This window comes from Hyposmocoma kahamanoa, unplaced genomic scaffold (genome assembly GCF_003589595.1).
Source record: "Hyposmocoma kahamanoa isolate Upper Pololo Valley unplaced genomic scaffold, ASM358959v1 224, whole genome shotgun sequence".
In the NCBI taxonomy this organism is placed as follows: domain Eukaryota; kingdom Metazoa; phylum Arthropoda; class Insecta; order Lepidoptera; family Cosmopterigidae; genus Hyposmocoma; species Hyposmocoma kahamanoa.
In genome coordinates this window covers 155,106-180,375 of record NW_020653743.1, presented here as the reverse complement: position 1 = coordinate 180,375, position 25,270 = coordinate 155,106, and the positions used below count along the sequence as shown (strand labels likewise).

Below are 25,270 nucleotides of genomic sequence, written 5' to 3'. Positions count from 1 at the left end.
GCGGGGGAGGGGGAGTGCAGGCCGTGCGGGCCCCAGTCGGCAGTCGCCCGGGTTGCCGCAACGCGTGCAGGACTGTGTCGCGAGTGCTGTGCTATACTCAGAGTGTGTCAGCCGCAGAAGTTGAGGCCGGCAGCAGGTGAGTTGGGCCCCGGCCGCATCTACGACCACCACCCGCGCCGGCGACATAGGCGCTCGCGAGTCCGCGTCGCACACTTCACAAGCCACACACTCGGCAATCTAAGACGTGGAACGAAACTAGTCGGTCGGCGTCGAAAGCTCGTCGTTTTCCCTCGTTCGGGTGTTGTGATGTGAGGGAATGTTCGCGTTCTCTTTGCTTTGCGAGAAATCGTCCGCTGCAGTTGCAGGATCCACAATCGATTCCGATGATCGAATAGTGCACTACAGCACTGTAGGGGTGGAATGGATTGCCTTGTGGTGGAATCTCTTACGCAGAAAACTGAAATGATAGGTGTAGTAGAGGTGTAAGAGCAAGCGGACGAGTAGGCCGCGGGCCGCGGTGCGGGGGTCGTTGCCCGCCCGCGGGCGCGGGGCGCGGGGGCGGCCGTACAATGTTACGGTGCTCCAGCACCTCTGCTCTAATTAGACCCGCGACCGCTGCTATCGCAAAAAGTCATTAATAACTATGCCCATTTCTTCTACATAACACACCGCATATGTTAGCCTAAGCGCCTACACTCGCAACGACGTTCTATGGGAAATATTCATAAATCATAATGCAGCGTGGACCTGCATTCACATTGAGTGAGCTCGTGCACATGCAATGGTATCACAGTCACGAAGCATCCTTACAGTGGATTGTTATCTCTGACTATGATACAGTACGGAATCTCTGATATTCGCCATCGTGGTACGACGGTGTCAAGAAAGTAATTTTTCAAGAAAGAAGATATGACGGAGAATAAAATATGTATATAGAAGTAATAGCCTCTGAGCATCCTATTGAAATGTTTTAGGTATAGAACAAAAAGTATACAAATGCATATGGATGTAGGTGAAGAACATCGATGGACGTGAGATACAGAAGGCACTAAAGCCTAGTCGAGGAGTTTTTGAAGAAAACCAAGAGTACATCAACCCAGTTAACGATGTTAATTAAAATTCGTCCAACACACCCATACAGTGGTAGTCAGAACCGCATCCGCGGCAATAGGGAATGTATACATAATTAGTGTAAGGTATCGGCATACCTCACGCGTAAGCACGCCGCGCCGGTGGCCAGAGGCAGTCGCGACAAGACAAGTCGCAAGTCTGTCGGTGATATTTGCATAAAAATGTGGCCGCGAGAAGCGGGCGGCAATGAGCCCGCTGTCCGCATTGACGTAACAATATGCACCTGATCGAGAGTAACTTCCAGCCATGGTTTCAGGCTAACGAATTATAGTAGACTTTCTGAAATTATCAAATCTTATGGGAACAGGTGAATTCCGCTGATGCGGCAGCAGCGCCGTTTCCACGGTACCATCACAGGCGAGGGCGTGAAGCATCACTGCGTGCATGTAGAGCGTTGCGCAAGAGTGTTATGACGTCAGCAGTCAGCATGCGATGACACGCTCGGTCCACTGCACATGCTGGGCAACATACACTTATCACTGTCGATGACCACTTGCAGCAATTCGAATTGTTTAAGTCGACGGAAAAATTATAGAGGACTTTGAACTGTATCTTTTCGATTGTCAACAGACAATTTTCCTGTAAGAAATGAAACTAATTTTTCGGATGTGAATCGCGTATATTTGTTTTTTTTTTTTCAAACATACCCACGTTTCGGGCCCCTTACAGGTCCCGTGGTCACAGCTCACTGTTTGTTTGAAAAAACATATATACATAGGTACGCGATTGCAACAATCGCGAAACCCTATAATCTCGATTATTCCCTGTATTTTGTCGAATATGTGAAATTTGCAAGACTCTCATATAACACGATTTTCCTCTGTTACAAACAAGATATGTTTAACAGGACGATCACAACCACGTGTTACATTATTAACATTGAATAATGCATGTCCAAGGCTGGCTGCGCCTGCGCCGGTTGCGGTGATGACCGGTCGAGAGTCATATAACTTATGAAATCGACTTGTTTCTAATAAAGTGAGAGCGAACGCTAATTAGACGTGAAAGCACCGCCAGATACACCTGCATGAGCAGTTATTGACCTTTTACCCTGAATTAAATGGTCTTTAATGAATTCTTGGACATAAAAGTGGAAGAGAAATGCTAGTTTATAAATATGCCATTTGCAAAAATTTATCTAGCAACGTGAACGATTAATGCCATAGATAAAAATATCAATGACGGAAATCGTACGAACTTGACACCACAGACTTTGAAATATCTACCTAAATCATGTCAAGAATCTAACCCAAGTGCTCGCGCTGAGGAACATATTGAAGATTGATATAAATGATTGACAAAGATTAATAAAAAAAAACATATTTCAAAACATTGATCAGTAGAAAACAATAAGAATACCGATTACCGAGGGCTAGAGAAGTGCGTGGAAAGTGATACGCACTATGTGATGTCAACATGACAAGGTCAATGTTGGCGAAGACGACGTTTCGACGATACGACGCGACGGCCAACGACGTCGTCGGGAAAGTGCGGGACGTGACCAAACTCAGCTAAATGACATTTGCAGACTTTCCCACCGCAGCATATGCTTGCCTTGTCAACTGTTTGCTATTAACTTGACATAGATGTATGCATGGGAAGTCTAACGCCATTCATGACACTAATGTGCTCAAAGAGGTCATTAAAATTCCTGGTTTACGGTCCAAAGAAGTGATTTAAAAGCTTTCTGGTTCCACCTACTTATGAATGGAATAAAACGACTATGCTTGTTTCCACTTTTAGCAAATTGTATTCAGCCATTTCTTGTGACTCCATTCGTGGGTACCTAAGTGACCTTCATATTTGTTTAGACAGTTTTTAAGAAGTAACAATGAAGCTTTTGAATTTTATTTCAAACTATTCTCATTTAAGTAACTATTTAAATAACGACGGAACAACAATTTATTAAATAAAAGGATTGAAGTTCGAACCTTGCAGCCACTGCCAACACTGGATAGGTATAACATAGATAGGTACAACATATGATTAAATTCTTATTTCGTTTTAAGTAGCTTTCCTTGAAGTGATAGTAATGTTGTAAAAACAGATAAACCGTACATGAGTCACATATCGATATCTCGAAATCAGTTGTAAACATCATTTCTGCGACGCGATGTTTACTCACTGGATAATGTAATTGCGTTATTTATAGTATCTACCTATGTTCACGTTTATGCTCCCAAAGTGTCATTCATCAGATATTGAGCTATGGAATGCCACCGCGAGTCGCGAACCGCGCGCTGCCTTTTGTCGCACACGCCATTGTTACAGACGTAAAGAACGCCAATATATTTATTTACTGTACGAGTTTGATACCGTTTTATAGTTACATACGGAAAATTGTAATAAGTCAGTCAAACTCACCAGCTGCTGAAAACCAGTTACGTATCAAGTTATTTTCTTTAAATCTCTTCATAGTTTTATTCACAATTGCGACGCCCCAGAGATGGTGTTTGATATTATTTCAGCTTAAGATCACTTTGCAACACGTCGGCAGAGATTTCGATTTTGAGTAATTACCCTTTATTAGTCCCATTGCAGGGCAATTAGTGTAAACCGCAGTCCGCGAAGCGCTTCATCAGGCTTGGGGACAATAGACGTCGTCCAAAGGTTGTGAACTTTCTTCAACTTGCAGGCTCCGTCGCGGTGTTATCCTTTGCCGTTAGTTTAGTTACTACCACTAAACATTCACAAACGTGTACAAATTAAAATCTTACGCACACACTTATCGCCACAGGGATTGGAACCGCGCCGACCTCTCAAATGAGACAAAGCCGTTCTTCCGATGGGTTACGAACGCTCGTTGAAAATGTACTTACCTAAAACTAATAGGAATAACAAATACATTTATATGTATAGAATGTTTCGTAAAGAGAAAGAAAGAAAGTTATGGAATAAATATTATTATTATTATTACAAAGCTAACACATTTTTTACACTTTTACTAACACATTTGACATGTGTCTACTTTCCAGAAAGAAATCAAAATGGTAGGTGTAAAACGCATTTATTTAAACCTGTATTATTTTACTGTTTCGAAATTGTGTATAATTTGAGTCAATGCTGGGCTCTGTCCCCGCCCCGCCACCAACCTGACGCAATACAAGGGGAGGGCTTATGTTATCTGGATCCTATATCTTAAAAGGATATGTTAAAAGAATGTCATTGAAATGCTACGTAAAATATGTCAAAAATATTTATAAGTACCACGTCATATCGTCCAAGTGTCGCAACATACGCCACCTCGCATGTGTACATACTGTAGAATATATATACATATATATAGCTGATAAAGCGAAACTGAATGTTTCACACGCCTGCATACGCTTTATCTCAGCCCACAATGTCAACATACTTGTGCTTATTTTAAAATTATTATTTACTCTCTTTTTTGTCATCGCTCTGGTCAGGTGACACATATTTTTTTCAAATATTTTTTCTTGTTTCTTATTCTTAAAAAATATTGAAGTTCAATCGACTTGTAGGTGCAATCGGGTAGTTTTCCGGTTATTTTTATTGTAGTGAAGTGTCCAAGTGCAAACTAAGCGACAGTGCTACTACTGTTGTTGTTGTTGTTAGTGTTCCTCCGTGATAATGGAGAATCACTTGTCGCGCGGCGAAGGGATTGCCGCATACCACACTCGCAGACCTTCTGCTGCAATTAGCAGCTGCACAACAACACGCCTTATGAGAACGTAATACAGCTCCGTTTAGTTGAATCGATGGCAGGATGGCGCGCCTTGACCCGCGGGAGCTGCGCTCGCGCCTACTAACTGAACTCACCTTGCGAGCCTGCCAATTCAAATACCATGCTACCAACTTAAGACTGCAGTCAAAAATGACATTGTGACCATACATCGTCATCTTCTTACACAATTGGATCCAAAATCGAATGCTGGAATTTGGATCCAAAAATCTTTTTTTGAAGATACAAAAACATTGTTTTGTAAGATTATATTATTTAATTCTACTAATGTCTATATCTATAATAATAATAATTCTGCAAAACAACACAATTCAACCATTGATATTCACTCCTGTAGTAAGCATGTGACCAAACACCGACACAACTAGCTCCCTACGAGGAATTTCTTATCACATGCCGAACACTAAACCATAACCTATTATAGCGTTATAATACTTACACGGCACTAGTTTTGAATTTCTCCACGCGCACGAATAAAGTTGTAACTAACGTACTTGCCTAACACATTACGCAGCCATCGCAAATATGCTGTTGCGGGGCAGCGCTTGCGCAACCGCAATCGCTAACGTTCGAGTCGAACCTGTTCCAAAGGGATATCAATTGCAGATTAGCGAAGAATAAAATCAACTAATTCATTATAATTAACTTGAAATTTGTATAAATAACTGACCTTAATGCTTAATAAGCGTCTATGTGATAGTTAAGGCTAAGTAATAGTGACAGTAGTTTACCAAACTTTAGAACATTGCCTGACTTCAGTTGAGTAAAACATGCCAATCACCCCAATACAGCGGCAAGGAACTATTGAACTATGAACGGCGCGGGCGCGTTGCACAAGCATCCCGGCGAACAGTGTATAAGTTCATTACAAGACATGACTAACCTAACGTATACTAATTGAAAGTATGTACTTTGCATCATTACATTCTACATACGTACATTAGCAGAGCACTCTGGAAATCACTATATCATATCATCAGCTTACACGCATCCACTGCTGGACATAAGCCTCCCCTAGAGCACGCCAACTTTCCCGGTCTTGTATCGCATCCAGCCACTGCCGGCCACCTTGCTTAGATCGTCCGTCCATCTTGCCGCAGGGCGTCTCACTCTACGTTGTCCTAGACGTGATCGCCATTCCAGAACAAGTCTGCTCCATCGGCGATCAACCCTCCTGCAGACATAAGTCGTTACAAAGAAACAACCACCTTAACACTCAACTGTATATTCACGCGACCTCACTTACAAAATTGAACAAAATAGTAGTGATAACAGAAAAGTATACATTTATTACTTAATTGTATTGGTATGTATTTATACAAAGCGATTGAAGTAGTTTCAATGGAAAACTTGTTGTAAAATCTACAACTAACAAAATTATCAATACAGGTGAATACTTAGTTTTTGATAATCAGGGTTTCCGCACGAGAATGACGAATCGAGTGCTAATACCAGGTTAAACGTATGTGTATAGGAATGAACATCTCTCCTGGAAAAGACATCAACGAAGGAGCGCTCCGTCCCGCTAACGACACCTCATTGACAACAATTTCATTTATCAAACAAATTTACGTTATTTATACTTATTATATTTATTATATTTTTATATATTATTATATTTTTATTATTATTATATTATTATTATACTTATACTTATGTTACTTACTTATACGTCCGAATGCACCAAACTTGTTCACACGCGTTCTTAAACCAAGACGTTATGACCAACTTCGTTTTAAAGCTTGTAAAACTACTTTCATAAATATTTATTTTTTGCAACGGCGATAAAAATTTACAACAAAATCACCTTAAGTAGTTAAGGGCTCAGAAAACTTTATGCTATTTAAAAAGCAACTAAACAAATTATAGATAAATAAAATGAACTGTAGACCCAACTTCATTATCTATATATAACATATAAATACATATAAAATTTGGCATTGGAATACAATATTTTCTTTTGTGTTTTCCTTTGTTTGTGGGCAACGATAATAGATCCACACAACATCATGAAGTTATTCGAATAGTTTTTTTTTTTTGTTGTTTTCATTTTAGAATCCAAACTAATATTATAAAACCGAAAATAACTGATACCTACATACGTTTTCAAGCCTAAACCGCTGCACCAAATTTAATTAATTTTCGTATAGAAAAAAATGGGACCTAGGAGAATAACATAGGCTACTTTTTGTCACAAAAATAAACCTTAAAGGAAAATGACAAAGACAAAGAATCAATTATTTTTCAAATAAGGAACCCAAAAATTCATATTTATGTTTTTGATACAACCTGTTTCAAGTAATATATGACTTATACGTTATGAATCAGAATTCAATGAATTGACAATGAAAATGATTAGGAAGACCAAACATGTGCGAGCTTATCTGTCTGCCGGTTAATATAAAAGACTTACAGCGCCATCTAATGACGTTATTTCGTTTCACTGAAATATGTGGAATAATCGCAGGCTGAATGATTAATTGTATTTTCCAGTGCGGCTTGACTTGGTTATCAAGTAGAGACGTAAGCAGAACTTCTATGTGTTCTATCGCATGATTATTGTGCTATTTTAATGCGCTTGATAATATGCGCGGAGCGGGCAGCATTGTGGTGGGGAGGGGGGGGTGGGGGGGGGGCAGAGGCTATAATCGCGCGATAGTTGCAGAGGAATGCGACTCCAATTGCTATTATCTTGATACCAATCGCTTTTTTAACTCAATTAAAGTACCTACATCTACTTAGACTTTACATATGACCTGTCCAGAAGTCGCATAAGTAGCATTACTGGCGCTAACATATGTGCAAGATGCTGATTTTTCTCGAGACATTGTACATTTCGTTCGTTGTTCTTGACTGCGGATATCCGCAGTCAAGATCGACTGTTGTTCGATTTTATATTTCCGAAACGAAATAAATAATAAATGCATAAAAATCTGAAAACACCTTTAGATAGGCCTTTTGAATAACGAGATTATGTTTTAACCTCTTTTCGCTGTATAATCACATCGGACTTTGTTCGTCGAATGAGCCCATATATGTATGTATATCACATTCACGTATGTATTAATTTCGTTTCGCATTTGTCATCTCCAACTACCCAAGATTTTTGTATATGAATTAGGTGCAGTTTATGTATGTATATCAAATCAGCGGATTTGAATGCTCTTTTGAATAGTACTTGGGAATTTCATTAAACACGTCCTCCGCTATTAGTTCGTTGCTAACGGACTCTTGTTATCACGGTGATAACGGGCACAATAAAAGTGTTCCGTTCAGTAAATTTATTTAAAATATGGTTCAAAGATAATATGTAATAGGTACAGGGTGTACAGAAGTTAAGGGTGGAATTACATAAAATTACTTTCGGTATGAATATTCCACGTAAACATGCGAAATAAAACAGAAACAGAAGAAATGTGGGGATAGTGAAACTTGATAGTAGCTGTCCTGCGCACGCGACTCGTTTCAAATCATAAGTTGCTGTAAGTACGCTAGGATAATGTTTTAAATGTGCAAGTGCATAGTATTTAAATCTTGTCGGCTGTAGTTTGTAGATCAAACTCAATAATTTTCACTTGTTCTGCAAATCGTCGCGTTTCTTCAAGAGTAGAAACTAATAATGGAGTTCCTCGTTGAGCAGCTGAGCCCCAGTTTTAGCCAGCGCCTGATTACGATGCTTGTCGCGGTGCGTCCGGCCGGTCGGTGCGCCCGCGCACATTGACATAACAGTCACGTAGCAGCAGTTCCGGCCAACGTTGCTTTCCACACGCAGTAGACACCAACCCGGACATAGAAGATGTGAAACAAACAGTATTTAGGTAGACAATGAGTTCAAACAGCGGCTATAGCGTGACGAGTTGTCCAAAGAGCATTTCTATCGCTTTTTTGTGTTTGACTAACTATGCCTGTAAGGGAATCGTCTCTTCTTCGAGGTAACTGCAGTTAGACAATAACATATAGATAACATGTAGAGAAGGCAAAGAGTTAGAAATAGAATTATTTATTAACTGTAATAACATGATATTCTTTGTATTACTGAGCACCAGTTCATGTTTAGCTTCAACAATCACCAGGTGGCTAGTTCGTTCAGCAGAGAAAAAGCTATTCATGGCGGCTCTTTAGTTCTTATTAAAAATAATTTAAAGAACGTACAGATATTGTGAGCCTATCTATTGAGCGGACTATAGAGATATCCTGCATAGAGCTTGAACGGCTTGTTATGTTAAGCGTGTACAGACCCCCTCATTCATCTTACGAACTATTTGAAAAAAGATTAGACGAAGTTTTAGGCAAATTAAATAATCCAAATAAATATGTTGCTGTTTGTGGTGACTTCAATGTTAACTTATTAGAAGATTCCAGTGCTAGCAGTAGGCTCATATCATTTTTCCAATGTTATAATCTTGTGAATCTTTTCTTGGTGCCTAAAAGAGTAACTTCTACTACAGCCACTTGTTTAGACAACACTATACTAACGCCGTACCTAGTAATAAATCTATTATATTTATAAATAAATTAACTTCTGATCACTGCGGTCAATTGGCCACTTTTAATATAACTGTTGACAAAATGCCAAAAAAGGATATCACATATGTTCCGATAAATAATAGTCGACTTAAAGCTTATAGAAGTAACGTAACGCTTAAACTAACTGACATTCCATATGTTAACGATCCCAATAAATTGTATCACTCAGTTTTCAACATAGTGAAAAGTGAACGTTATAATGTTTTTAAGACCAAAATCATAACTATTAATAATTCATTGAAATTTAGTGATTGGGCGACTGTGGGAATTCACAAAAGTAGACAAAGACTATATGATCTTTACGATGAAAGGACTTATAACACTAGTAACAGTTTTAATGATTTTGTTAGGAAATATTCGAAAATGTCTAAACGTGTTTGTGTTGCAGCCAAAGCAATGTTTATAAATAATTAAAAGCAGCGCGAATGTAGTAAAAACGACTTGGAATATTACACACAGCGACAACAGCGAAACTGGAAGGGTCATACCTCGTAACTTAGATTTTCAACCATTAAGTATACAAACATAAATTGAAGGTATATTGTATATTTACTAACAACAGTATAGGTACGATAAGTATATTTTATCAATTATACACTTATGAATATAGCATGTAATAACGTTCAAAATTTAATCAAAAGATTATAAGTAGGTATGTACCTACCTACAATTTTCCATTTTGTTTGAGCAGCGTCTGGTAGTTTATTAAATAATTTAAGGCCTATTTTACACATGCACATACATCCATTTGCTTTCTCGCATTTCACGATATCGAGCTTATTACTTAATTAAGTATTGGATTTGTTTGAAAATGCTATTGACTTTTCATCATCTGAGATGACGCTAATTTTACTCTGGAAAAAAAGTACACAGGTCGGATTTGAGGCAGTCTCGTTGATCTTATACCGAAACGTGATTGACCAGCTCCCTAGCTCCCTAATAACACTGTAACCACAGCGTTGCTTAGCAAAGTGGGCCCTAATGTTCATTCATTTTTACAAATATGCAAGGTCGCTGTGTTGTTGGGCACACGAGGTTATGCAGTATACGTAAAGGCCAACACACATGTATTTCTCACTGGACATTTTCTTAACTTGGTGAATCTCGTTGTTCATACCGCTGCGCGGTTTAAATTCAGAAACATATAGGCTTCTGCGCTCTCACATAGTACGTGTTGGCTGGGCCATTAGAAATGTATAAAATGCTCTCACCACTTTCTGGAAAACTTACTTCGATAATAAACATATACGACATATAAATACATTCTGGTTTATATGGACTTCCCCTTTAGCAGCTGGCGTCGCTTAGCTGGACATTAGTAATAGGTGCGGAATAATACAAATTACAACGATGTAAAAGAGAGATAATCCAGATATAAATATTGATAATCTAATCCTTTTCATCTAAATTAGGTCTGAATTGAAACATAAAATAATAAGTAAATTTTACTTTCGTAATTTACTTTTAAAGAAAAAACGTCACCGTAATGGCACCTCTTTTTCAAGTGATTGCCTACAGGCAATCTTTTAACCATAATCAGGTGAGATTGATGGTGCTAATGGTGTAGACGAAAGCACCTCACGTTCCTCTCGCCTAGAAAAAGCCAATTGAATATTTAACAAGTAACAATCCCATAAAAATAAAATTCCACTACTTTGCTGTTATTAAAAAGATGGAAGCGAAGCGCTTCTCCCGTATACATATACTACTACCGCTATACTATTGCAGGTACTTTCTGCAGTAAATATATCAACACCGTAAGTGTTTAACCGAGTGACCGGTTTATTTGCCCCAGTGTCACGCGACTCACGCGTCCAGTCTAGCGTGGTCTATGCGAAGAATATTCCTAAATAACTCGCGGCGTCACACCACAACGGCACTGGTCGTTTGCGCCTTAAGTTTTACTAGTAGGTATGTGGCTGACACTACGTCGTCCGTGTTGGTTGCAAATAAATAAACGGGAGGAAGTCCAACGCTAGGAAATCGTCAATCGAAAGTGACGGTAGGGGTTGAACCGTTTATTCCTCATTCGACAGGTTCTTCAGAGACGGCGTACAAGAGGAGCAGCGGCACCAGCCCCCCGGGGCGACATTATGCGCATGCACAGCAACAGAGGGCGCTAGGCGATGGCGCTGCGCGGAGCGAGCGGCGGGAGCAGCGCGCGGGCGCGGGGCGAGGAGCGGCGCGCGCTGGACGAGTTCGAGGAGCTCGCGGGGCTGCGCGGGCCGGGCGCGGGCGGCGAGCGGGGCGCGTACGTGCTGGAGCACCTCGCCACCTTCACTGTCACGCGCGAGACCGGCATCGTGTTCCCCGCAGACGGCATGCGCAGGCTGCTGCAGCTGGAGAAGACCAACGGTGAGCACGCGAGCCTCGTTCGCCCCGAGCGTCGGATTGGTACAGCGGCGTTGCTCCTGCGATCGGGGCAGACTGAGCAACGGCGAAAATACATCCGTAATCGACACCGAATCTGGTATTGCAGGAATATGGAGCCAGAAGATGCAACTATGTTTAGACGGGCAGTGGGTGCTCATCATGGATTACGAGACAGGGGTGCGTACACTTCTAAATTAAGCAAAACTGAAACTCTACTGACTTTTCTAATTAAATTGTCCTTTGACGGGAAGTCGCCCGGGGCAGCGATCCACAATCATAACCGGTGTGAAGTCAATAGGAACAACCTACACAAATACTGTTTATGCAACTTAATAAGTAAACGGCAATTCATAAATAAAATTACTATAATTAAATTACCGCTTTTATAGGAGTAGTGTATAATGAAAGCTTCAACGCAGCCTAACGTTTCAGACATAACAAAAACGTCGATTGGCGCATTGAGCATGGACTAGTTTAAGCCCTTAAATAAGCAAACAAAAGCTGATCTTGTGAGCTTAATTATTCAGGCTGTTAACGATTTTCAAAAGAACTCTTGAATTGTTGCCAAGTTTAAAGCAGAGCAGCCGAGAGTATATTATAACAGAGTATGTAAAAACTATAGTAAAACTTGCCGTATTAATCTTCTTCGGGATGCAATAAACGAATTAAATAAAGTTCACGCTGCTGCCTACATTACGATATCGTTTTTTCATAGTCGTGAAATCGCAAATAAATATGATTTCCTCGAACCGTCATAGACAAACAGATGTAAGAACCGAAGGTCAAAACCTAACGTTTTAATAACCTTCTGCTTTACTTAATTCAAAAAACATGCAAAGGACTTTGAAATCAGAGTAGTAGTCAGAGTTTTATACATAAATATGTATAAAACTACAATATATTGTACTTAAAAATTCACTTTGTACAGAGTGTACTCTAAATTTGGAGTGATGCTGCTTGTACACAAGCAGCGAGTGTTTCATAAGCACATGCACAATATACAAAAGCCAAAATAATAATTTGGTCTTTCCATACATTACGATCGGATTTTAAAAACAGAAGAATACAATTTAGTTGGAATTGTCTGTGTGATGAATACTGTAAATTTTCAAAAATCCACATTAGCCTGCTGGAGAAGTGAAAAATTTTGAATTTTACAACTAAAGCAACTAAGAAAGGCAACAATCACTTGTGTTTCCTATGCATAAACATTTTTATAACGCGGCTAAAAGGGCTTACAGGACTTGCAACATTCACCAATGGGCATTTTTCGATAATTGCATAAGTACGTAACTCAGAAGTGATACTTACTTATAACTCCGCGCTCATAAAAAGATAGTAAGGTTTGATTATTTTAATATTGGATATAATTGTTATGGTACATAAATATCATTCTTAACTACTTCATTCGCAAATATTTCCGTATCTTGCGCACAATTAATATGTACTTATTATATTTTTTATTACACCTCTTACACGTTTTCGCTTTTTATTTAAAGTCACTAATTTATCGGGCTTCTTACTTAGGTCGGGTTATAATCGACTGTTAACTCCATACTAAGTTAGCAGTGAAACTTGTGTATTCCTGTCACTTTCAGTCTCCAGATTACTGAGTAGCTACATCTCGCACTTACATATTAATATTTGATTATGTAGTCTATAATGGAGCGATTCCCGGCGGCCTGGGTGCACTCGCCTACAGCTTTCACGTCGCCCGAGCCCACGGAACTGTACAACAATGTGCTGGCGTTCGTGGTGGGCTCGCCGGGAGGCGCGGGCGGCGCCTCTCCTGAGCCGGGTGCGCCCGGCGGCCCGCGCCGGGAGCTGCACATCTTTCAGTGTCACGACGTGGGTGCGCAGACGCTCGTCGAGGAGCTTAACGCGCTCAAGTAAGACCTGTCCGCGCGAGCTTGGAACCTATTGTGTCTCTGAGACATTTCTTTCCGAACAGCAGTCGTCGCTTTTTAAGGGGGGTCGATTAATCTTTTTTCCCTCTATGCATTATATTATTTTGTATTGAAATAAAAAATATCGATGTTATTCTGCGTATACTCATGTAATGGCAAAACATATTGTATAAAAAAATATATGACAAGATGAGTTTGCCTATGGTGTGTCTAAATAAGTTGTACCTACTTGTACATGAAATCGTCGACATAGGCAGCAATTACTTCGCGAATTCAATTGATATAATACAGCAATACAAATGCCGAATCCAGAGGTGTGGAGATAAACAAACCTGAATAGTTAACACCGACCGAATTGTTTTGAAGATAAGGCTACCTACAATTTGAGATGAAGATTAGTTATCTGCGTGTGTGATATTGGTTAACAATAATTCGTCAGTTGTCTCCTAACATATGTACACGAGTGGACGGAGCCACGCCACCATGTACCTCTGGTTGAAGATCAGACTCCCCGACGCTCCCCTGCCTATCTCCGTGTATTCTTGGTGTGATTTTGTCTTACGAAAGGGACCTCGTGGTCACAATTTGTCAACGATTTGATAAACAAACAAGTGTCACCACATGTAATATCTGGAAACATTCTGCTGACCTGCGCATATATCGGTTACCTCATCTTCTCTGGTTCGTTAGTGTCGCTACTTGTGCTAATGCAATGTGTTGTTGCGGGTGCAGGGGAGTGAACAGCGGCGGTTCCGACGCGGGCGGGCGCGACTTCGCCATCGAGCGCGAGCGGGAGAGGGAGCGGGAAAGGGATACCGACCTTGACCGACCGCGCAGACAGGTGAGCTCGTTTTCAATAATTCCACATCACGTTTATGTCAACTTTTTCTTTCAAATTCTAAATAACGGTTTCTTTAAGATTGTTCGACAGACATAAGACTGCAGTACTAATTAATATATTTTAGTTTATTCTAATTTCTATTAATAATTAATAATAAATTGAACTTAATAAAAATTAATTCAATAAAATAATTTGTAAAACTTAATACAGCGTAAATTGGAATGTTTTCTTTGTAAAATTAAAAATAAGGTATTTAATTAATAACTATTGTAACTATAGTGAAAAAATAGGGTGGTTTGCATCAATATTAGACATAACTGGTTGAAGACTGTACCACCTCAGTCAACCGTGACCATGGGACCTGTAAAGGGCCCGAAACATGGGTTTGTTTGAAAAAACAAATATACGCGATTTAAATCCGGAAAAATGGTTTCATTTCCTATGTGTAACAATCGCGAAAACCTAAGAACTCGATATTCGATAGAAGTTTTAGAAGATCGTATGATTCCTATCCGAACAATTAGAAGGCTATAGGAAGCGTTTGCCCTATAATTACTTGACAAAAGTAGTAGTTAATAGCAGTAGAGCTTCTTGTGAAAGAGTTCATCCAGGGAAGTGCTGCCACCTTGCCTATTTCTGCCGCCAAGCAGTAACGTGAGCATTAGCTGCTGCGTCCGGTTTTGATGGGTAAGGGTGCTGGTGAAATTACAGGCACATGGGACTTGTAAACTTATGTCTCAGGGTGACGCACGCAGTGCACCTCAGATCTTTGTAATTTAAAGCACTGAATGGCACTGCAACTGTTATAGACAGGCGTGTCGCTTACCATCAGGGGCGCGACTTGTCTGTTTCGTCACTTAGTTGTCATAAAAGAAATGCATGCCAAATGTCAGTTTACTTGAACAAACTTACTTGCTTACATGCTTGCTTGCGCGCGAGCTTGCATGCATGCGAAAGCGAAGTTTCTTAGATGTTGTACAATGATACACCTAATAATGTACATATTTCGTTTGATCCAAAAGGATATAGCGGCAAATCATTGTCTGAGTCACAGCGAAGAAATAACTTATCTGTCTTTTAATGTTTAGAATAATTGATAAAAACGCAAATCATAAATATTTAGGCAACATGCGTTAAAAATACCTGTGACAAAATTTATTTAAAAATGTAGTAGGTAATCGTGTTTTCAGAAAATGATGAAATAGGTAATAATGCAAAATCACGCATGATAGTATGCATTCCTCACTAAATTAAGTGTTATAATATGACGATGAGGAATGTTGAAAAAACTGTCGAGGTTCAAGTTGGCGTGACGTGCAGCCCTTGCTGCCAGCGCCTGCGCCGCTATCGCCCCTCGTCATTTGATAGCCATGTCGCTAGCGAACGGTGTAAACGTGGCTGCTTTAATCTAATCGTGATAAATGATAAACAGGGAACATTGAAATAAAGGAGCCAAGTGAAGGCAGGGGCAGATAACAAGTCATGTAAATGTTCTTCTGTTCGTTTTTTTAATTAATTAAAAATCACCGACACAGAGAAATATCGCTCGTCGATCTCATCGAGTTCAATCAACACTGAAATTGTAGTATGATCATTGATCAGTTATTGGAAGTACTCGGCGCGTAGGATTATTGTCAAAACAAATCAGCGATCTTTTGGGCTCCGCGTCACCCGCCTTATCGCGATAAGGCGCGGCGCAGCGGCCGAGAGCCGCCAGTGGCGGCGATACGGCACTATGGAGCACCCGCGACTCTACCACACGTTTACGCGCCAACAGTGGGAAGCTGTGTTGGTAGTGAGTTGTCTCGCGTGTACGTCCATTATATATATGTAAGCGGCGCGGCTATTATCGAAACATTTGTTCCGCAGCAAATGTCGGCACAGTTGGGTCGCGAGCGAAGCTCGGTGGGCGAACGAGACGACGCGTCGTCGACGGGTTCCGAGCGGCTTTACGAGCAGGACATCGCCATTCTAAATCGCTGCTTCGACGACATCGAGAAGTTCATCGCGCGGTTACAGCACGCGGCGGCAGCGTCGCGCGAGCTCGAAAGGCGCCGGCGCAGCCGCGGCGGCAAAAGACCCGCCGCCGGCGAGGGCATGCTGGCCTTGCGCACGCGGCCTCCGCCAGAGCGTGACTTCGTTGACGTGCTGCAGAAATTTAAGCTGTCCTTCAACTTGCTGGCTAGACTGCGCGCGCACATCCACGATCCCAACGCGCCGGAGCTGGTCCACTTCCTTTTCACTCCGCTGGCGCTGATCGTGGACGCGGCGCAGGACGCGGCCGACGGCCGCCTGCCCACGCGCGTCGTGCAGCCACTCCTGACCCGAGACGCGCTCAACTTGCTCGCCAACTGCGTCACCAGCAAGGAGACCGAACTCTGGCACTCGCTCGGCGACGCTTGGCTCATTCCCAGGTGCGACAATATCCTTGAAATGAATTATCACATCTCACAGTATTGGCTATATCCTTTTTGTGTTGGCTATAGTCAAAAACACGTCATCAAACTTGCCTCTGCCAAAGCGATATCAATGCTACCGCATGAGGCTGATTTTACAATTGTATCATCGACTCAAGTATTGCCATCATTTGTGGTCACGAATCCTTAGACAAAACGGTGTACTGTATTGTGCGTTACAGAGAGCAGTGGAAGACTACGATCCCGCCATATCAGCCGGTGTTCATGGACGGCTGGTCGCCAGACTACCAGGTCGACGACCAACCACTGCGCAGGTGAGAACTCGACGTACCATGAATCATGCTCGCTATACCACCATCATCGTTTGGCTTATTGTTGTGATCGTGTTGTGCCGTGTACTGAGTGCGTGTTGTGTGGTGCAATGTTAGAGCGTCTCCTCGTGGTGAGGCAGGCCGCGGGGCGCCCGCGCGGGAGGTGCGGGAGGTGCGGGAGGTGCGGGAGGCGCGGGAGGCGCGGGAGGCGCGCGAGTCCCGCGGCGCCCCCGAGCGCGCCGCTCCGCCGCCCGCCGTCTTTGCCTACGACCGTGACGAGCCCGATCTGTACGCGGAACAATACTCCCCGTACGTCAGGTATCCTGCTTACCCTGTGACGCGTTGTGCCATTGTTGCACTCGTCAGTCATCGCTTCATTACTCAATCACTGTTTGCTGTTACAACTTTCAATTCAACAAACCTATTAGTTTTTACATTTGTCTACGAGAAATACCAAATTTTGTTAGAAACATTTTGTATTAATTTTAACTTCGCGGATTATCTCACATTACGATTAACAAATATAAAGATAACACGTAAAACCACAATAAACCCCTATCCATCATATCAACTACTTATTATAAGTACTTATTTCATGTGTAAACACGAGTATTTTGTCAATTCGCTTGCCCGGATCGTGATTTGCTACGCACACTTTCGAATTTCTCGTTTCTAGCCTATATAAATTACAATATAATAAAGTACCTACCTACCTATTCCTTATACTTATACTGCTATAGAGTCGTACTACATATGAACTACCTATACACAGACAATTAGAATGAAATAATGATCTTTGATTGTAATATAAACTAATTACACAATTTTAGATTTTCAAAATCGCAGATAAGCAAACCAGAATATTGATAAACTCACATTTGTTCGAAACACTCACAATAATTAAAAAAGCTATCTATAAATAACAAGAGTCGTAGTGGCGCATAATGATTAATTAATAAATCAACAAAATACTAATATTATTGTAAAAATATGAAATCAACAAAAAGCATGCAAAGAGCTTTTTTCCCCTAGCTTTTTTAAATCGATATTTTATCGATTATTTTCCTTCAGATAAATTAATTATGAACAAAGATACACAATAACAATACACCAAATAAAAAAAATCGATTTTTATTTAGCGTCGTTTCATAATACAATGTTCGTACACTATTAGGAATAATCTCATTTCCAATTTGTACCCAAATACAAGGAATTTCGGAACGCTTTTAAAAAGGACATTAAAACTCAAAAAACATGATGATGGGGTACAAAAGGTATGTCCAGGGTCAAGAGCACGTCAAGCTTGACACTTAAGACTTAAATCCAACTCCATGCCGCTTACGATAAGAACAGTCCAAAATACAAAATGCCAAACTTATGTGCTGTTGACTGTACCTGTGAAAAATATATATTATTTTTAACCGACTTCAAAAAAAGGAGGAGGTTCTCATTCGACTGTTTTTTTGTATGTATGTTACGCGATAACTCCGGTATTTGTGAACCAATTGAATTGTGAAAAAATTTGTGATTTTCATGATTCTTTTTTTGTTGGAAAGAGGGTACCCCCATTGTGGTCCCATTTCATTTGAAGAAAATCTTACACCTCTAAAGGTGGCTGATCACGCATGAACATTCATTTTTATAAATAGCGCCTAAATTTTACTTGAGGAGTAATTATTTTAATGGTTGGTTTTGCTATTCTTCAATTCAAGGCGTTTTTCTCTCTCAATATACTTTGAGTAGTGAGAACCGATTTTTATTATCTCCCGTATCAAGTCCTATATAGTGGCGAACTACGGGATATTTCAATAAAAGTTGGCAAATAAATGTAATTCCACGTACTTTTGAAGTCGGTTTTTTTTAGTACTATATACTGATGTGTGAATAGACTCGTCTATTGCAATTTCATTCCTACCACAATTTTCATTTTTGTATGAAATTCATTTTAGTAAGTATTTCGGGTGTTGTGGTTTTCTGGGTATCGAAAAAAAAGGGACAAATGAAGGTAATAAATTATCATCAGTGCCTTGAGATTATAGTGACACTATCGCGAGCGACCGCGTAAAATGTTTATACAAAATGTTGCTTCTTCTTGTGACCGCTAGGGGCGCTGTATAATTTGTCGTATTAAATTGTGAAGTAATTTACGCGGTTGCTAGCGACAACTATCACAGTAAACCAATGGTATATCTTAAGAATAGTAGGTAATACAATTTAACCCCAAATCTACACTATTATAACACTACATAGATTTTAGAAACGTGGCAGAAGGTACATTATGCTATCTCATTCCTGGTGCTGTCATTTTCGTGTATGAAAATTGTTTTAGACATTAACTTCGGTTACAATAAATATCAAAATTAAAAACTTTACACAAAAGAAACTGTACATATGTCTGGCATAAAAATAATCTCGGTGCTTTTTATCGGACCTCACAAGTTCATTTGGTTATCACTTGACTATTTACAAATAATGTTTCAGTAACACACGAGTACTGGCGAGAGAAGACTCGGGCTCGGCAGCGTCCTCGCCGGACCGGGAGCCGCCGTACCGCGACGACGGTTCGTTACTAAGCTTTTGCCGACGCCTCTCTATAACCGAGTTGAAGATGTGCTATGTGAGCTTGAGCAGCCCTTAGCCGTCGAGCGAACGGTAGCGCCGGCTTGATGTTGCAGACGCGCTGGGCGAGGCGTGGGCGCGCGGCGTGGCGGCGCGCGGCGGCCGCGTCGTGCGCGTCACGTACCCGCGCACGGCCAACAACGACAAGGAGCTCACCGTCGTGCGCGGCGAGTTCCTCGAGGTCAGCCCACCCCTTCTAACCATTTCAAATCACTCTATTCGTGGAACGTGAAGCAGGAAGGGTCGGACCTAGTCGCCATCCATGACAAACGCCTCACGGCTACCATGTCTAAAACGGACAAATGGTAATAAATAGGGTTCACAAACCCTGGATAACTCCTCAACCCGCGTGCCGTCACCATGGCCGAGACCCTCTTTTTAGAAGACCCCCGCGCCCAGCAATGCAGCAGCCGTCTGCTGCATTGCTGGGCACGGGGCATTATACGTATAATAAATAAATAAATAATCAACGAATGATGGTAGTAATTCTTTGAAATAACAAAAAGTTGCAGTAAGAAAAATCGTGTAGCTCCTTTGAATAGAATAAAATGAACTGTTTCGCCGTACGAGTTTCACTTCGCTTACATGACGAATGCGAGTTTCTTGTTTGACGTCATCCTAAGCTTGGACGTGTCAGGTGCTGGACGATTCGCGCAAGTGGTGGAAAGCGCGCAACCGGCGCGGCGTGACGGCGCACGTGCCGCACACGATCGTAGCGCCCGCGTTCTCGCCGCCCGCCTCGCCCGACGCGCCGCGCAGCGCCATCTACCCCAACCCCATCTACACGCACTCCCACTACCAGGTACCTAGCCCCTTGCTATCTTATCGTTTGGTTGAAGCGGAATGGCGACCTGACTTATATTGTGACCGCGGTCGATTGTTTTTCAGGATGGCGGTGGGCGCGGTTCCGGCGGCAGCAGCCCTGACGGTGCAGCGGGTAGGGCAGGGGGCGCGGGTGCGGGGGGTGCCAACGCCGACTGGGTGCGCCGCGAGCGCCTCGGCAAGAAGGGAGAGTTCCGATACTTCTAGTGACACCGCCGTCTTTAATTCCTTCCGTTTACCCGCGAAGCAACACTTCGACCGTTTCCTCTAGCTTCCGGGCTGTTGAAGGCGAGTTTCCGATTAGTGGATCCTTCTCTCGTTCTTGTTCGAATTTCAGTCCGAAACATACTGTCAAATACGTGAATTCCCTGACCGTTTTCGGCCACGGTGACCACTTCAACTCCGCCGTTGATGGCGCTGGTGAATCGTAGTTCTTAATTCGAAAGAAGTCAGGTGCGCAGAAGATATTATAGTGCACAAACGTATACGGGCAAACGCAGGTGCACTCCCTTGTTTTAGCTCTCTTATTTGCGATGGAACAGTGAACCGCTACGAAGTACTCGAGCTAAATATGGTCAATATAATACTCGAGCAAATGAAAAGACAATGTCAAGTATTAAACTTCATTCGCATGGGCGTCTTTGACAGTAAATGTTTTGGACGGATGCCGGACGGAGAACGGGTCTACTACACGTTCGTCTAGAATCCGCCCTCGCGACGTGTCACCTTCGCGTCGCCTCTACCAAAGTGCTCACTAACCGCGCCGCTTGTCGCTCGTCCGGGCGTCGTTAGTCATAATTTAATCGCGTGCTCTTCCGTAAATAGGTATTTATTAAAAGGAGTGTCCCTCAGCAATCGACGCGAGTAGGTGTTTGCGGCGTCGCAAGTATCCGAACGCTCACTTCTAGTGTTTGTCCGTGTGTGTGTGCGTGTGTTCTTGTTGTCGCTAACGTGTGCGTCCTCACACGTGTGGGAGCTCAAAAGTGCTTAATCTGATATTATCGTTCATTGCGCCAGCTAAGCACTTACAATTGATTGTAAGTTCGATCTTATGTAAAATGCAATTATGGGTTTCATTACATGTTCAACATTCGTCTGTAAACCTTCAAACGAGAATCCTCTCTCCAAGAGTATTTCAAGTATAAGTTGTGTCATCGTACAACTGCTACATTTTTGCTAAATATTTTTTATAAGTATACTTTTAATAACGTTCCGCATTGGCCCGCCGCGCCCCCGGCGCGCGCGCCATCGCCGCTGGTGTTGCGAATAGCGCACCGTACAAGTCTGATGAGACGTTGTTGTTTCATGTCGATCCTCTTCTAAGGCGGCGTAGGATGCGTTCTATATTCCTTACAGTATTTTCAGTCGCCCGACGTAGTAATGTATTTATTGTTCGATCTAGAGTCTATTCGAGAGTTATCAAAGAATTCTAAAACATAGATTTATTTAACTGCTAGCTAGATGTTACGTAAGATGTAAATGAAGCAATCATAATGATTATAATATATTTATTGTGTATACCGGAGTGGGCGATCTCGGCCATACCTTCTCTTTAGCTCTCGGTTTTTATTAGCGAAAGTGATTTTTGATTTTTCCAACTGACACGAGTCGGAACCCGATGCGCGGCCACTCCGCCCACAAACTAGTTAATGTTCCGAGTTTGTATTTACATACATTTTTACATTAAAATTTTTATCAAATCTAGTGTTGGCGTATGATCTACTCCTTATCGTTTCCTGCTATAGTTTTGCGTTCATTTTGTTAGATTCACCAATTACAATATCAATATCAATATCTGTAAATATGTTAATTATTTATGTTCAATGGCTCGTCAATCGAGATAAAAAAATACTTGATTTTGAAGTATTGAGCCATTGTTACTATGTAGTATTCTAAGCTATTTGTGTTGAAATTCTAGAACATTACTCGTGTGTTTCGTGTGACATTTTCTGTCCCATGTTATATTATGTTATGTTACATTAACGCTTGCTTGTGCTGTGCCGTGTGCTGTTCTCTATGCTGTGCTGTGGTAAGTGTGCCGCTAACTTTTCCCTTTACATTCGCTATTTAAGTGAGTTCTAAAAATGGGTTAAGTACTATTGATATAGTTTTAGATCACTAAGCAGGACTAACAATAAGCTGATGCGCATGTGCAGACAAAGCTGAGCCAACGCCGCTTCCTCCGCCACTACCGCCTCCACCTCCCCCAGCCCCATCGTCCGCGCCGGTCAAGACTGACACCATGAAATGTAAGTATATTTCTACTACTTAGAATATAGGTCTTATTTCTCGATATCTTGTTCATTGTGTTTTACCGTGTCACCGTTGGCCGTTACATCCGGATTCCGGATGTTCCGAACGGCGCATCCTTACTCGGTTCAATTTATGGCCGTCACATTTCGTCTCCTGATTTGCCACCTTATTAAATAACCAAGTCCCTGTCGCTTTATAAGACTAAAATTACCCCAAATGAGTGCTATGAACATCATTTGTGGTAATCTGATGGTCATAGTTCATGTTAACTTTTTCCCTGTGGATGAGATGACATACTCGATGTCTTTGAAGTCAAATGTTTAGTTTAGTAGTTAGTTTCTTGGAACTGAAGTGTATTTTGTTGGTATTTGCAGCAACGAAGTCAACGGTGTCGACCGGCAGCAGCCTACAGGACGAATTGCGCGTTGTGCTGCCGCAGATCCAGCAGCGCCGCAACAAACTGATCGACATCAAGAAGACGCCCGACATCTTCATACACCAAGTACTCCCCATCTTTACAATATATAAATAAACAGAAAGTTTCAGGTTCAGGTCCAGAAGACATTCATACATATTATACAGAATGCCCCTTACGGAGATAAGCAAAGAAATATTCTAACTCGTATCGCTTTAATGCCTCTTCACTGAGTCATTCGGATGTGCCGAAAATCCGTTCGATTGCAGCAGACTCACGAATCTTTAATTTGCCGGACCTTCAAAGTTTCCTTCAAACGTACGATGGCAATTGCAGAAGTCGAACCCCGACGAGGTGGTGGAGTGGCTGGAGGCGAAGGGCTTCTCGAGCAACGCGCAGCGCGCGCTGCGCGTGCCCGGCCACGCGCTGTTCGCGCTGACGCGCGCGCAGCTGGAGGCGGCGCTGGGCGCGGACGAGGGCAAGCGCCTGTACTCGCAGGTGCTGGTGCAGCGCAACGTCTCCGGGGTGAGTCGCGCCCTGTCGCTCCGTCGCTCGGCGAACGCCTTCTCCCGCGCGACGCCAACTCCGGTTTCTCCATATCGGAGCGCTTTGCAACCGGCGATTCGCTCGGACCATCTTCGGTTTCAGTGTATTTATTGGCCTTATTTTATTTTAATGTAATCCCAAGCGAGGGAACAGGTCGCGCGCGTGGCGGTAAGCCACCCGCCTGTCCATCCTATTCCATCCGCAAAAACCAAAAGCAAAATGAATAAATAAGGAAACATTCAAAATGTATTCCCTCATTTAGCCGCATAACGTGTGCGATGTAAGTATGCAAGCCATTTTTATATAGCTATTACATTCTATTGTTCAGTACAAAACTACGTCAGCGTCAGAGCTGCAGAACATCCTACGCAAGGTACGCGAGAAAGTGGAAGTGTCGTGAGAGCCGCCGCAGCCCCGCTTGTTACCGCAGATGACGTCTACGATGAAGACGACTACGCTTCTCACTGCTAGCTACAACCAATAGACAAATAACGCCCGAGTGACAAAACAAGTCCATAAAACAGTTATATCATATTAATATACAGGGCGCCCAGAATATCAGATCAAAGTACCGGCTTTTCTGTATAAAATAAATAACTATATCCCATACACTTTTCGAAAGTAGTTCCTAAAAACATGGGTCTTTGCTCTGGCCGTGGTTTGAAGTTGACTTTTCTCTGTAAGTTTTGCGTCACTTACACAACGGGTCTTCGACGTAACCATTGCGTCTAATAGTTTTATTATACTTACGAATTATCTAGGCTATGGCCGTAGTTTGCTGTACAGGGATTAAGGTCAGAGGGGACTCCTTTTGCCCCAAATAACTGTTCGCAAGTACTATAGTACTATTTTTCAGTGACAGCACGTTTTCATTTATTTAATCAAAATTCAAAATGCAGCTAATGATAGATTACAATAGAATTAAGCTTCATTGTCGTTGTAGAATTTACAAAGATTTGTAATTCTGTCCTCGTCAAGGTTGCTTCTATAACCGTTAAGTTTTTCATATATTTCTAGTTTAAGTGGACAGGTTATAACGTGTTATTATGAATTAATTATATTTACTTATCGACTACGACCCGTTTTATTCAATCCGAAATATTACATAATTATTCAAGGTTTTTAGTAAAATTATTGTTATTAGTAATTAGCCGAAAAGGACATCAAATGGTGTAATTAATTATTATCAATAAGATTATCTATACGTTACTTATTTTACGCAATCCAAATACAAATACATAGTGATTTCGTGAATTAGAAACCAATCATAAAATTTGCAAGACAAACAATAACAATGGACATTTAATGTTAAGTACTTTTAATTTAAGTATTGATATAAATTTATTTTTTTTGTATTTTCGTTCCGCTCGAGTCAATAAGATTTTTGAAATAAAATAAAACC

The 25,270-nt window shown here is 41.6% G+C and overlaps 1 protein-coding gene across 3 annotated transcripts; it reads left to right on the top strand.

Annotated features, from left to right (window-relative positions):
• Positions 1 to 25,266, top strand: LOC113228131 (epidermal growth factor receptor kinase substrate 8-like). 3 transcript variants are annotated; one of them, XM_026461313.1, is made up of 16 exons: positions 1 to 136; positions 11,401 to 11,719; positions 11,844 to 11,914; positions 13,394 to 13,626; positions 14,377 to 14,485; positions 16,355 to 16,899; positions 17,124 to 17,216; positions 17,331 to 17,522; positions 19,695 to 19,774; positions 19,889 to 20,013; positions 20,470 to 20,634; positions 20,721 to 20,769; positions 22,811 to 22,903; positions 23,282 to 23,409; positions 23,659 to 23,847; positions 24,197 to 25,266. In XM_026461313.1, exons 2-16 carry the CDS (start codon positions 11,491 to 11,493, stop codon positions 24,266 to 24,268), a joined length of 2,373 nt encoding a protein of 790 aa, XP_026317098.1. In that variant the 5' UTR covers positions 1 to 136; positions 11,401 to 11,490; the 3' UTR covers positions 24,269 to 25,266. The 3 variants fall into 3 exon arrangements, with proteins under 3 accessions (XP_026317098.1, XP_026317097.1, XP_026317099.1); XM_026461312.1 differs by having other exon boundaries at positions 17,331 to 17,531; XM_026461314.1 differs by lacking the exon at positions 17,331 to 17,522 and having other exon boundaries at positions 2 to 136.
• The last annotated feature ends 4 nt before the right edge of the window (positions 25,267 to 25,270 follow it).